Source organism: Poecilia reticulata, chromosome 12 (assembly GCF_904066995.2).
Source record: "Poecilia reticulata chromosome 12, P_reticulata-male-v2, whole genome shotgun sequence".
In the NCBI taxonomy this organism is placed as follows: Eukaryota; Metazoa; Chordata; class Actinopteri; order Cyprinodontiformes; family Poeciliidae; genus Poecilia; species Poecilia reticulata.
In genome coordinates, this window is record NC_088841.1 from 11,780,070 (window position 1) to 11,794,526 (window position 14,457).

General features: G+C 36.6%; 1 protein-coding gene across 1 annotated transcript; it reads right to left on the reverse strand.

Moving 5' to 3' along the window:
• Nucleotides 1–157: 157 nt before the first annotated feature.
• On the reverse strand, nt 158–14,172 carry agxt2 (alanine--glyoxylate aminotransferase 2). Its single transcript, XM_008424499.3, has 14 exons — nt 13,767–14,172; nt 12,655–12,743; nt 12,200–12,390; nt 11,985–12,108; nt 11,805–11,899; nt 11,433–11,526; nt 10,196–10,289; nt 9,476–9,576; nt 9,114–9,206; nt 6,717–6,849; nt 4,477–4,565; nt 4,208–4,357; nt 3,485–3,583; nt 158–1,716 (listed from the first exon to the last, which is right to left on the reverse strand). The coding sequence occupies exons 1-14, from the start codon at nt 13,864–13,866 to the stop codon at nt 1,615–1,617; spliced, it is 1,554 nt and encodes a 517-aa protein (XP_008422721.1). The 5' UTR covers nt 13,867–14,172; the 3' UTR covers nt 158–1,614.
• Between the last annotated feature and the right edge of the window lie 285 nt (nt 14,173–14,457).

Below are 14,457 nucleotides of genomic sequence, written 5' to 3' on the forward strand. Positions count from 1 at the left end.
CATTGACTTTACATTGTCCAACAACAGGAATATGCACACACCATTTGCTGTCTCATAATACACACATTTAATGTACTGTAGTAATATTTTCACATCTTTGCAAATTATCTCCCCCACTGAAATGGTCAGGTTTTAAGTTCAATTCAAAAACAAATAATGAAGTGTACAAAAAAAATCTACTTTAATTGGGATTTTACAAAATAGACACATTACGTACTCTAAGTCCAATTCAAAACTTGCCGTCAGCAAATTCAGCTGTTCTCCTTCAACTGTGCGACACTCATCAGTAGCTTCAGACTGCCACCATCACTTGTCTCACCAATCAGTTTGTACACAAGTGCATCACATGGGTAAATGTATGACTATTGCTGTATGTATGATGTATACATACAAATATAATCAAACAACTTTCTCACATTTTTCAGTCCAGTTCCGATTGGACCTGGTGTATGATAAGAAATATTACTATCGTCCTTTGTTAATGTGTCATGTGACACTTCTTTCATTACCTTGAATGAGAGGCTATGAATTTATCTCTTCTGAGGAAAAACTTCATTATTCCGTTTGCATCGTTATTTTTTAAAAAGATAGACATTCAGGACTGATAAACACTTCAAAACATAAGTATTATGCTGCTTCCAACTAAATTGTATTTAGTTGGAAGCTAAATACATATGAATCAATTGTACACTATTCACAGTGGGGGTTTTTTATTATCCATGTTCAATGGTATCTTTTCCCTTTTTCTTACCTTAAGGCCTGAAATTAAAATTGATTTTTGTAGGGTTTTCTATAATATACACATCACAGAACAGGTATTACTTTTCAAGTGGTTATTATGAAACAAAACTTGAAGTAAAAATAAAAACGAGTGATAAAGATTATTCTGCCCTTGAATCATTTTCACACCCTCCATTTTGTGAAAGAATTTTATAATAACACCCCCTTTTTTCCCAGTGTTATGAGATCACTGTTAAATTTGTCCTTCTCCAATGTACCTTATGGACTTGATGCACAAACTGCATATCTTTTGAGAAATACTTTAAATGCACCAAAAGAATTCCGGTATAAGTAATCACACACTAAAACAAATTTTCCCACATGAATCAGGTTTCATCAGATTCCATTTTGACAATCTAATTAAAAACCGTCTGCTCCTGCAATATTTGAATTGTATTCTTGACACAACCAAAATACAATTTTTTGCACCAATCTTAGATTATTTGAATAAAATCTCATTTATTAATAATGCAAAGATACATTGTGTTATGTACAGAAGATGAGTTGATCACAAATGAAAAATGTTAAGACAAAAAAATTGTAAACTAATCCGATTTAAAGCCAGAGACTCTATTATAAATTCATTTTTTGACATTTAGTATGAAAGCAGAATGTAGGTTATAGACACAGTGAAAAATATATTTATGTCTTTAGTACAGAGCAATTAGTGTGTTAAGAACTTGAAATTAGCTTTTAAAATGTTCCCGTTTTAGTGGCTACAAAAATTATAGGTACCAGAGAGTAATATTTTAACCATTATTAAGGATGAAAACATTATCCACTTTTGTAGTATATCTCTGTGGTTCTGGGCTCGCCTCTGAGTCTATTGAGCTTTCATCTTTTCTCCATGTAGTTGTGGATGGATTTGTTAAAAACCGCCAGGAAGAAATCTGCATCTTCCTTCGTGATGCACATGGGGGGTTTGATGCGGAAGATCTTCAACAGAACAACAACAAATACATAAGTAAATACAACAAGCATTCGTGCTTGTGCAAGAATACAGACAATTACAGACAGATAATGGGAAACGATGCAGTGCTCTGACTGAAGTAGTGATTCAAAGGCAGTTCTTTTGGTTCTGTGTTTTAACTGAGAAAATAAAACATAGTGAATGCAATGTTTCTCCTCAGTTTGTCCTTCATCTTGTTACACTTTGGTTTTGTGTTTTTGGGATCAATTTGAGCTTTGTTTTTCTTTTGAATTTCTGCGTATTGATTGAAATTCTGTTTTGACTTTTACTTACGTTTTCTTCTGCAGACCTCAGTTCTGGATTTAGTTTGGAGATCTGTCTCTCATTGAACACTGTGTGGTTTTTACATCATGTTTAAGAGTTTATTTGGCAACATTTTGTTGGTTTCTGGATTCAGTCTCATTTAGGGTTGTGAAATGTTCCCGGTTTGTGTATAGAGTCACAGTTTATTTTAAAGCCACTTACATTTGGTCCTCTAAATACATACCAGATAAATTAAGGCCTGATAAACTGTGAAAAGATAATATGTATTGTTAATTGAGTTTTTTTTTTGCATTTGTATAACAACTCGGGGTGCCCGTTTAGACTGCCCAGCCAAAAAAAAAAAAAAAAAAAGTTCATATGCTAATATTATGCCTTTGGTTTTGATACAGCATACTTTTTCTTTGGCATTGTTTTGATAAGCATCTTTAATGTCACAATATTTATTTCCATCCAATGTTGCTTTAAATTTTCACATTTTAAATGTCTGTTTCTTAAACAGATTAGCATCTTTTCCGCAACTACAGGACGTGTCTTTCCAGGTGGTTGTTTAAGAAATGAGAAGCTGCTCGTTTCATCAGCAGGGGTCAAATAACTTGTTGCCAGGTGGAAGACAAGTCGTTCAAGCAGTAACTACCCAATAGGAAGCTCGTGCCCATTTGCTCAGTTAAATTCAGGTGGTTACTTCTTTTTTTTAGGCAAGGAAGTGATTAATCTTTTTTGGTTATTATTGCGGTCGTTTTCCCAGTGCTCTGTGTATTCATTCTGTTTATTAATTAGCTTCTTTCAGCATCTCCTGTCCCCTCCCCCGTCACAGCTCCCATGTATTCTGTAATTTAACTGATCTGTGAAACTTTCCAATACTCACTCTTCCTCATGCAGGTTTTTTTCCTAATCCTTTGCTTGAATTTACTGCTTTTTTGCCTTGTCCCAGGTTCCCCCTGAGCTTTTCCCTCCGTACTTCAGTTTAACAAGTTCCCGATCAAAAATGAAACACCTATTGGTAACTACTCCACCATCCTCCATTTGGTTTCTCCAAACAACTTTTTTTAAAATAAAATATCATAGCCTCTTCATGTTATGTATCACGACTAACCTCACTTACATTTTTGGGAGAGCATTAAGGTAAGAGGAAAGAAACAGATGACAATAAAAGAAGGGTTTGTTTTCTTTTTAAATGGCAATTTTTGATTTATCAGACTTTTCTTGTTTCACTAATCTCTTTTCTTTTGACAGTTGTTTTTATTATTATTATTGATTATAAATACATTGGAATATATATATATATATATATATATATATATATATATATATATATATATATATATATATAGTAAGTCTGAAAAGCTAATATGAAATTAATCATTTATATCAGTGTGACTAAATCAATAAATTAAGGGATGTTAAGCCTTGATCTTTAGCATGTACTCCATGTAATTTACTTAATTTTTATATGAGCAGGATTCACATTACCTGTCCGTAAACTCCTCCTTTGCCTATGAGGACTCCCATATCTTTAACATCCTCAAAGATCTCGGCGAAGTCCTCAGGAGGCAGTAGATCTCTGCTGGTCTGTAAGTGGACGAGAAGAAAGCTTTGAACAGAACAAGTAGTCCTCAGATAGCTACCGATCAGTCCAAAATTATTCACACCCCTGGAAATTTAGGTTTAAAGCTATATTTCAATTTTTACCAACATGATTCTCTAACTGAAAGTAATATGCATGTTTTTAGAGGTCAGAGTCCCGACTTGAACCTGACAGAAAATCTGTGAAAATAGTTGCAGATTAGGGTGATGGCAAGTACAGAGGACAAAATATTATGTGGAAAATCTAAAGCAACATCTCAAGACATCAGCCAGGAAGATGAAATGTGTCCTCCTATTAGACATGAACATAAACATACCGCCAAATTACAGCCATCACACTGGAAGTTTTAGCCGTCTTGTCTGCAGCAACAGGTTTAAAAATGAAAATAGCAACAAACTGTTAAAACCAAAATGTTTCCTAATGAGAGGAGCTACTGTTAGAGAACATTCGCTGCAGATTGGTTTGCTCAGTTCACAAATGCAGACGCCGAACGTTGCAGCCAGCTGGGACACAGCTGAACCCTGCCCCCAGGACGCATTGTGCAAAAAACGCACATTATGCAAACAGGGGAGATGAGGTGAGAGTCTCTTCTGTCACACACTCAGTACCTTGTCTTTGACCATTTCCACACCGATTTGCAGCCCTTTTCCACGGACGTCGCCAATGATTTCATACTTGTCTCGAAGTTTTGCCAACTCTGTCATTAGATAAGTGCCCACATCAAGACTGTTCTTCTGTGTGCCGTCCTCTATGATTGTCTGTTTAAAAAATAAAAATAAAAAAAAAAAGCAACCGGGAATCAGAGAGAGCTGAGTGCTTCAGAGAATTTGAAGATACCGTCTTTCCAAATCAATCTCGTTGACAGGAAATTACTCACATCAAGTACCGCTGAGGCAACGGCACAAGCCACAGGATTTCCACCAAAGGTGTTAAAATGCACCCCCTTGGCAAAAGAAGCAGCAATTTCTGGAGGAAAATAAAACATAAATTAACAAGCTCACACCTTTAGCCACTTCAGGTTCTACTTGATGTCAAGTATTCAGCACACTGTGCGAAAAGTATTTCAAAAACAACATTTTTTTCATGTTGGCTTTTGTTCCTGTTCCATTTGTTTCTTGGAAAAAAATCAAACATCTTGAAACAGCTGGAGGGTCTTTAAGTATGCAGAAGTTTGATTATTAACCAAGTCCCATGGGAACTGGTTATCTCAACAAATAACACAAGAAACAACATGTGATGTGCTTCTTCCAGAAATAAGACGTGCTTGTTTGGAAGTGTGAAGTAAATCCTGATGGCAATCAGCAAACAAGCCAGGAAGATGGAACAGATGAATAGATGAAAAGGTGGAGAGTGAAATCAATGAACCACTGAGGTGAGGGTCCAAACAGCTTACTTCTCCAGCCCTGATTTAATTACATTTTTTATTTTTTTTTTTAGCGAGAGATTATTGAAGTCAATAAGTCTGGCAGGTTGCTAATAATGCTCCATTAATAAGGATGATATCGAACATCTTTAATGGCTTTATGTTCTCTTTATAACTCAAGTTCTGTGACAGCATAATCTTCATCATTCACAACAATTCGTCTTCCATCTGCAAACAATACTTACCAAAGTTGCAAGTAACAAACTGGGAGTGTAAAGTGTATTTTGCTGCCAGAAATAAGGCATGATTTCTGCTCTGTATGTCAAATTGAACTCCTAACGAGAATCAAAACTGCTGCAGTTATTTTGACTTATATATATATATATATATATATATATATATATATTGAAGTTAGAGGTGTGCCGATTGATCGGCCACCGATCATAATCGGCCGATTTCCGTGAAAAAGTGTATGATCGGTCATCGCCGATCATGGTCTCTTGTTGCTGATCATTCAAACCGATCACCTGCATCTCATTTCGCAGCCTGCCTGTGTAGCTGGTCTCCTCTTTCCTTCACACTGAGCAAACGCGCAGCAACAAATCCTAAGCGATGTGGAACTATATCGCACTAAGTGAATGGGGACGTTTGAGTGTTGCGGCGAAAAATTGAAGCACGTCAAAATGCACCAACACGACGAATCTAATATGACATAAAAACAATGCCATACTTGTCGGAGTTTGGCTACATCGAGGCTCACTGAAGTGAAAAAAGACATGGAGGATCAGTTGGCAGGTAAAGCAGCGCGCAGCTGCAACACATGGATTAACATGACGGTCAGAAAGCTAAACAAATTACCTGGAAAATTATTTAAGTCTTCGAGCTGCGATGTAAGACGCTGGTTCTGCTCTCGCTGTTGAACCGCTGCTACGCGCTACAGGTAGTAATATTTCAGACAGAGCGCCGCTTCTGTTCCACCTGGCAGTGACTCTCACACTGAATCTCTGTTTAAAGCTGCAGCATATAACTTTAAAAATTTTTTTTTACACACGTATTAAAACTTTTGTTGTCCTAACATGAGACAAATAATCTCCAAAAAAATAATCAATCTCCTCCCTGTTCTGCATAATTACTCCGCTCAGTCAGAAACAGCCAATCAGAGCTAGCAGTAATCAGCTAGCCGCCATGCTAACAGGAAGTTTTCATTCAGTAACTCTGGATAGTTTATTGTAATGGATCCTGTTTTTGCCTTTGAATGTTAAGTTTTATACTTGAATTTCTTTGGCAATGTTGAGAGGTTTTATTTAGACTTTTTGCATTATTTATCCTCTTCAGAGCCTTCATATGTTATCAGTCTGTTAAAGATAGTATTACTGATATCAGTACAATTTGCACAATGCCTGTTTTGTTTTTTTCTTGGAAAAAGTTATTAAAAACAAGTTTTTGTCAAAATTTAGGTGAATTGATGGTTCCTTTTTCCACATAATGCAACTGGTAGTGCTTATGATTAAAAAAATAATAATTATGTGATCGGTATCTGTGATCGGCCCTCATGGTTGATCGGAATCGGAATCGTAAGGAAAAAACATGATCGGCACATCTCTACTAGAAATAAATCTACGTGTTTAAATAGATGTGTGCGATTTACTGTCTCAGGCGACAAACAGAACCTGTGAATCCTCATGATGTTAAAAAAAGAAAAGATTATTTAAGATGATCCCTTGATGTTGATGTTGATAAATGTATATTCTCACCTGGTGTTGTAACAACAGCTCCCATAGGGAATCCATTACCGATGCCCTTTGCCATTGTAACCACGTCAGGGATGACATCATGTCCTTGGAAACCCCAGAAGTGGCTTCCAGTTCGTCCAAATCCAGTTTGAACCTGACAGGTGCAGTAAGAGATAATATGGGGATTCATCAGCACCTTGCGATGTGCTGATTGCTTTTGCAGTCTTTCCTCCCAGGTGTAATATAACAGTGTTGCCAAGGAGTAATCTACTCACATGCCATTTCCATTTTAATGTTTTTCCTTAGACAAGCAGAAGGAAGACTCCACCCAAACAGCAATTTTCTTTAGTATAAGCATGCGGTGGCTAGCTTTTGTTCTAGTGATTTTTTTCTAACCAAAATGCGAGATGAACTTTATCAAATAATCAAACACAGTAGTTGATTCTGAAATAAAAGCACGGCATAAATCAAACTGAGCTTAGCTCTAATGCGTGACTTACCGATTGATAAGACGTCAGTTTTCCAGCTGTAGCACATATTTATGCCTTTGATTTTCAGACAGAGATAACCAGAGTAAACACAAATGTTTGCAGGTGATGATTTTATCTATGAAGGAAAACATCTATTCAAACTGATCTGGTCTGCCCTTGTTCAATAATGAATTGCAGTTAACTTAATTTCTTTCACATCTCCAATGCGCATTATGTGCATGTTGCGAAAATCAAGCACAAACCTAAACCACACAAATACAGGCCACGCGTGCGTAATGCGCATGGCCCACTAAAACAGCGGACCTATTTACTTACTTTTTAAAATTATGCTAAAGCCATGAAAGCAAAGTGTGATTGGAGGAGATTCCCATGTTCAGGTGGTGTGTCAGAGGTCCAGAGGAGGTGAAGCAACGTTTCAACTAGATTTAACTGTTTAACCCTCAGTCTTACTTGTAGATGTGAGCTACAAGTATGTAGCTCACATCTGTGCGCTACAGAGTGGATTGAACAAAAATGAATTTCAACAGCCAACAGAGACCTGAAAAGCATCAGTAGCCATCGACACTTATGGCTACTGAATGCTGGCTGGCTTTTGCACCAAAAAAAAAAAAAAAAGCTATTCGCGCAATTATTTTTCGACCTGAGCAAAAATAATCTGCTCTGGACAAAGTGTGGGTGAGCATTTGGTCCGGACCCGTTAACGGACATGGCCCGACATCGGATGTTTTTTTGTTTTTTTTCCGGTCCAGTGGAAAGAAAACGTCGCCACAGTTCTATAAATACTGCATTTTGACCAGATGTGGCACAAATACAGAATTCTCATTTCATTTAGGAAGATCTGGTTTAGACAGGGACCGTATCAGTCAAAGCCTTTTTTTTAGATGTCAGACCGGTTTCTGATCCCAATCTGACCCGGAGCTGGAGCGTGTGTGTAAATCTTTGGGTGACTGTTACGATCTGGAGCCATAGATTTGGTCCAGATCTCAATGCTGTAGGTTTTATCTGAGCCTCTGTCTTTATATAAGTACAGAGAGATGTCAGTCACAGATTGTCAGAGGTGAATGCGGTCAGTGTAAATGTCTGGTGGGACCAACGAACAGGCAGGGCAGGGCCGTAAAGTGGGAGGGCCAATGGCCCCCTGTACCCCCCATGTTCCAGCGCCTATAGATCTGGCTAAAACATATCTCTCTGTTTTTCTGGATGTGTTACCATTGTCTCAGGAGAATTGAAAGCCTCCAGTTCCTGACCTTATCCTGAAGCGAACATGTTTTATGCAGTCAGACAATAACCTGAAGCACGTCAGCTTTGAATGGCTCACAAAAAAAACAAAAAAACCTAAATTATTTTGGAGTGGCCTTCTCAAAGTCCACTCCAACTGAGATACTGAGGCATAATATTAAACTGTCTTTCATCCTCGAAAGCTTTCGAATGTGACTGAATACAAAACAATTATTCAAAGCATGGAGGGCCAAAGTTTCTCCTTTTTGCCATAAAACATTTTTTGCCAGTTATTACAAATAGATAAAGGTAAAACCAGTTTTTAGGTTCAAAAGAAATTATCCTTTCAGATAGGAACTTGTTGGTTTGCATGCTTTTTTTCCCTCCTCTTTCCTTTTCTTCACCATTTGAAAACCACAATTTGTATTTACTCAGGGTATAAGGTAAAAATAAGTTTTATCTGAAACATTATTTTTCACAACATATACATATATAGTTACAGTTTCATGAATGAAATGTAATAATGTTAAACCCTTTAAATTTTTTTTATTTAATTCACTGGCAATGAATGTATAAAACTTTTGGTAATGCCATTCTACAGAAGTGACCGAGCAGATGGTGAAAAACCCTCAAACGTTTACTGATACTCTTAATAGTTTTGGATTTTTAAATTAAAAAAAATTAAAAAAAATCTAAATATATATCAGACCTCATCAGCAATGCAGATCCCTCCTCTCTCTCTTACAAGTTTGAAAGCCTCCTTGAGGTAGTTTTTAGGGTACTGAACAGCTCCTCCGACTCCCTAAATGAACCAGACATATTAGCAAAAACATGGAACATATAAGAGGAAAAACATATGAGAAAAATTATATCAGAAATGTCTCATTTTTTGCTAAATATACTTAAACACCATGCATGTTTATCTACCTATACATTAAATACCGATGGTGACAAAATCATTTGAAAGATTTCAAGTCTAGATTAAAACTACTGGGAAAGAAAATAACACATTGATGTGAGCATTATGTCCAACATCATACTTGTATGATTTCTTGAAACGTAAAACAACACCTGAAGAGGTTCTGCAAAGAAAGCAGCGATTCTAGGAGGGACGCTTGTAGCTAATGTCTCTTTAAGTTGTTTGATGTACTGCTCATTCGCTGCGCAGTGACCTGTATAATAAAAAACATGGAAAACTCAGAAAAATGCTGAGCGGTCTCGTAACAGGATAGAAACAACTAAAACATGTTCAACCTCTCTCCTGCCTGATTTGAACTGTTTTACTTTAGTCCCAGAGCACAGATATTTAAAAAAAAACGAATATTTGTTCAAATTTGTTTTTTCCCTGACTTATTTTCTACGACTGCGTCTGAAAATCACAGTAGACGCCTCGTGTCAGAATGAACCTTGCAAAGAGACAAATTTTTCACAGTGGTTAAAAGTAAGTCAATGATCAACAGGAGGAGACTTTGGACTTTACTCTGCCGATTCAGCACTTTTTCCTCGTCTCCTCACATCTCATTTTTAGGAGTTCAGCATTTGTACTTTTACAAGTTTCATTTGTTAAATTTAAGATATTTTTGACTGGTTTGAACAATAAGTAAGAACTGCTAACAATATAGCATAATAATGTCTGGTGGAGTTGTACAAATATTTAAAGGCTAAGGAAACACTCTAGCTCCGAAACATCAAACATTAATATTTTTTTTAACAGAACATGGCTGGATGATAATATGTGATTTATTTTTCCTGTTAATGAGAACTGAGTCTTGTGTGGCCATGTCTGTGTACCTTGAGCACAGCTACAGTCTCTGGTCGTCTGCACAGGTGAATCCCTGCAGTGCCTTCCTCCCCAAGGACCTCTGAACACATCCGGACACATCGTCTGTTTAATTGGCAGAAAACAACACAGCTGGGTTAAAGTGGCAAAAACAGAAATTCTTACATAATAAAGCAGCGGAAAAAATAATTTGAACTAGAAAACTGTAAGAGTATTAATTAGGGCAATACTCTGACTGCTGCAATTGTGCAAAAAATAACAAAAAAGTATTAAATATGAAATGCAATTATATTCATTACTGTTTAACATATTTGAATAATAAAAACTGAAACGAATGTAAAATATACACTTCTCTGTGAGTACATCTCAGTACATTAAATACGTTCCGGGGCTGTTTTGTTTCTTCAAGACAGACAAAACGCCATAATTTAGCAACTATGTATACTGCTTTTTCCCCCCAGAATATCCTGAAGGACAATAGCTATCACTTCATCTCACCTGATTTTTGTTATGAAACACGATAGGGATTTAAAACTATGAAGCTCAGAATGTTAACAAAAATTAATTGAAGGTTTTGGAGTGGCTTGAATTGAAAAACGATGCTTGGAAAAATCCTTAAAATGTGTCTGTTTCAGAAAATGCCTCCACAGAAGAGTTCGCCAAAATCCCTCTACCGCTATGTAAAAGACTTGTCACCAGTGTGGCGCAACTGGCTTTTATGCCCTATAAACTTGCTGGTTAGTTTTCAACTTAGAGCCAGATTGATCTAACCCGATTCCTTTAATGGCGTTTTCTATTTTCATAGGTTTTCATTGTCTGATAAAAAGTGTTTGAAACAAAGTGTTCAAAGCCCCACTGTGTGAAATAAATGTGTATTTTTCACTTTTTCAATTGAATTACTGAAATAAGTAAAACTTTCAGTGTATGGAGATGCACCTATTTATCATTTCCATTTCATGGAGGAGACCAAATGAAATCCTCCACCACGGCAGCATGTTTCAGTTAGTCACTAATATTCCCACACTTTAGCTCTCTTCAAGAATAGCAACTTGAAATGATTCCTTCCCAAAGCTAACTTATCAACTTATATTAGAGGGTATGTTGTTTACAATAAAACAATATAGTCTTATTAAAACATAAAGGTGTATAATAAATCTGACATCAGAGATCCTGAAAGCATTGCCACAGGAGGGACAGAACCGTGAATGCATGACTGCTTTTCTTTAGACACGCTGCTGTTATACATACATTTGTACAACCTAAACCATTGGCAACAGGATATTTGTATGCTGCATTGGATGTAAGACCCATGGTCATCGGGCTGCCACCATGATATGATCCTCTGAAAAACACACAAAAACTATGAGCACTTTGTACATGTTTATCTCCAGGAAAATTTCTTGTTAATTTAGCAATCCTGACAGACAATAAATAAAATGAGAAAAATGTCTCCTTGCTCTCTTCCAATTTGGTGCAAATATGTAAAAAGTTTTTAATAATTCATTGGTGATATATATATATATATATATATATATATATATATATATATATATATATATATATTTTCTACCATTGGTTATTTCTATTCTAACAAGATGTACAAAAAATAAAATGTTGGACCTTAAAGTGATTATGTCAAAGTTTCCAGTGTAGAGACGAGCCATAAACATTGCAAGGTCATTTGCTTCAGAGCCGCTGTTTGTCAGAAAAACCACCTGCCCAAGGAAACAGACCAGCATACATTTTAACTGCAGCATAAATATACATACCCACGACTAGTCTAAAAATACACCACCCTACCTTAAGAGGATCAGGCAAATAGGAGGCAAGTTTTTCGCAGTACTCTTGGAGAGCAGGGTAGACGTAAATGAAAGTGGTATGCCAAAGTTTTTTCAGCTGCTTTTCAGCAGCAGCAGTTACTTTCCTGCACACACAGATATCAGCAAAAGTACACTAAAACGTGAACAAACAAAAACATAATTCCTGCTTCACATAAACACACAAAACGACCTTACGGGTGGCAGTGGCCCACACTGACAGTGGCCACACCAGCAAACAGATCCAGATATCTGGTCCCATCCACATCCCACAGATACTGCATGTGCCCCTGATGGATGAACACTGGTTTCTTATAGTATGTGACTTTCATGGTCATGGGGTTGCAGTTCTGTTTGCGGATCTCTATCATTCTTGCTTTTGACATTCCCTGGAGAGGCACATGGTGTAAAACATAATGTCAAAAAAAAACATTGTATTTCATTTAATTTTATGTATTCTTGGATTTTCAAAGTGCAAGAAAGTGTGTGCATATCAGTGGCACTGGAGACTGGAGGTGTGAATGAAATATTTTTTTTGTTTTTACCATGAAAGGATTTTGTCATTTGGACAGTTAGCTTAATTCTTACATAATACAATAAGACAGAACTGTCTAAGGTTGATCTGCTGTGTGTCTACAGATTTTGGCTCGTACCTTATATTCCTCTGGAGTGAAATTGCAAGAAGGCATCTCTGGTATATCTGTGCGAGAGAATCTCAAGTCTGATTTCTGACATGATGCACCTGTAAAATAAAAATTCATGAACTTAATATATTCTGTCAAGTAACAACCACAAACTACAATGTATACTATTGTGGTTTTACGTTATGGGGGATATGGCTGAAAAAGGGTTTCATGTCAGTCAATATTGGTAATTATTGATTTGTGTTTTGTTTGAAATACTGGCAAACTGGTGATGTGGTCTACATCACATGTTTTTGATTTATTGCCCAACCCTAATCATAAGCAAAGTAAGGAGGAAGGAAAAGAACATGTGGTTTTTAAAATGTTATGAAAATGAAAATGTTTCTTTTTTTAAATTTTTTATTCAGTGCCATAATGCCAGAATTGCGCAGTACCAGACAAATGCTTCCAGTTGAGCTGTGGATCAACATCGGACAGTTCTCCCGTTGTGAATCTCCACGGCTCAACCACATCTTCTTATCCTAATAATGTTATTTTTATTTATTTATTTTTAGATTTGCTCTCCTTGCCTTTTGAATAAATGTAGGAGTTAAATAAATAATATACGTGTTTTTTTTTCACATGGCAAGACATGAAATGTTTCCTGTCTACTGAACTTTAAAATCCAAAAATGTTCTTTTAGTATTGAAAATTAATTTCCAAGAAGAAATCTTTCTTCTTTCTCCAGTTTGTTGCCAGTTTTTATGCATTTATAAATATATATTCTGAGTCATAATTTGTGAAATGAGGGTATGCGAAGTGATTACATTTTAGCTTCTCTCAAACTGGATTAAGTGTTAGTATGTTCAACTCAAAATTGTGGCATACTGAGTTATTTTATATACTCGCTTGATTTTAGGTGCATATGATGGGATTTTTATCTGCTTATGATGCCACTCGAGTTCTGGTGGTTCAAATAACAAAACGGATAAACATAAGAGTAAAACTTGACAAGTGTGCCCCCTGCATTACCTTAACATGACAAAAACAAGCATGGCATATCCTGTGAACAGCTGTCTGCACGGCAGCAACAGCTACGAACTACTTTGATCCGGATTTGATAAGTCTCCGCGTTAACTCACCGCTCGCCAGGTGGATTTTAGCCGAAAGTTGGGGCCGATAGCCGGGATGTCCCGTAAAAACTGCCCAACGGCCCCTCGCACAAGATACAACTTTTAGCATGTTGAACAGGCACCAGAGGATGCGCTCTGTTCAACTTTTTCCCAGACCACGATACTTATGCTTTTTTGTTTGTTTTCTCTATCTCTCTTCACGGTAGGCGTAGACTGGCTCCGGTTCGCTAATGGTCCTTTCGTCTTCCAACGTACTGAGAGGTGTGGGCATGCAGGAGCGCAGCAGAAAATCCTATAAACCACCTAGGTTGGCCCCCATTCCCTCTTGATCGTCGACATTATGCGTGTTCAAGATCAAAAAGTGTTTTAAAAAGAGATTCTGACTCAAACGCACCAACAGCAGGTGAAACAATAGTTAGATTCCAACTATTCAGCCAGAATTAATCAAGAAGTTTTCTGACTTTTACAAAGTTATATAATCAAGATAGAACAGATGTACTGTATGCATAAAGCATATTAAGAGTTGTGCAAGTATATGTTATTTTTGTTAAAATTGTTAATCTCTTTAGTTCATTAAGTCCACCTGTAAAAAAAAGTGGTTAAAAAAGATGAATCACGTCTAAATCTGAAAAATATATAATTACATAAAAATGCAAGGCAACCACTCTTCTCTCTATAATTGTATAACAGTTATTTTAAA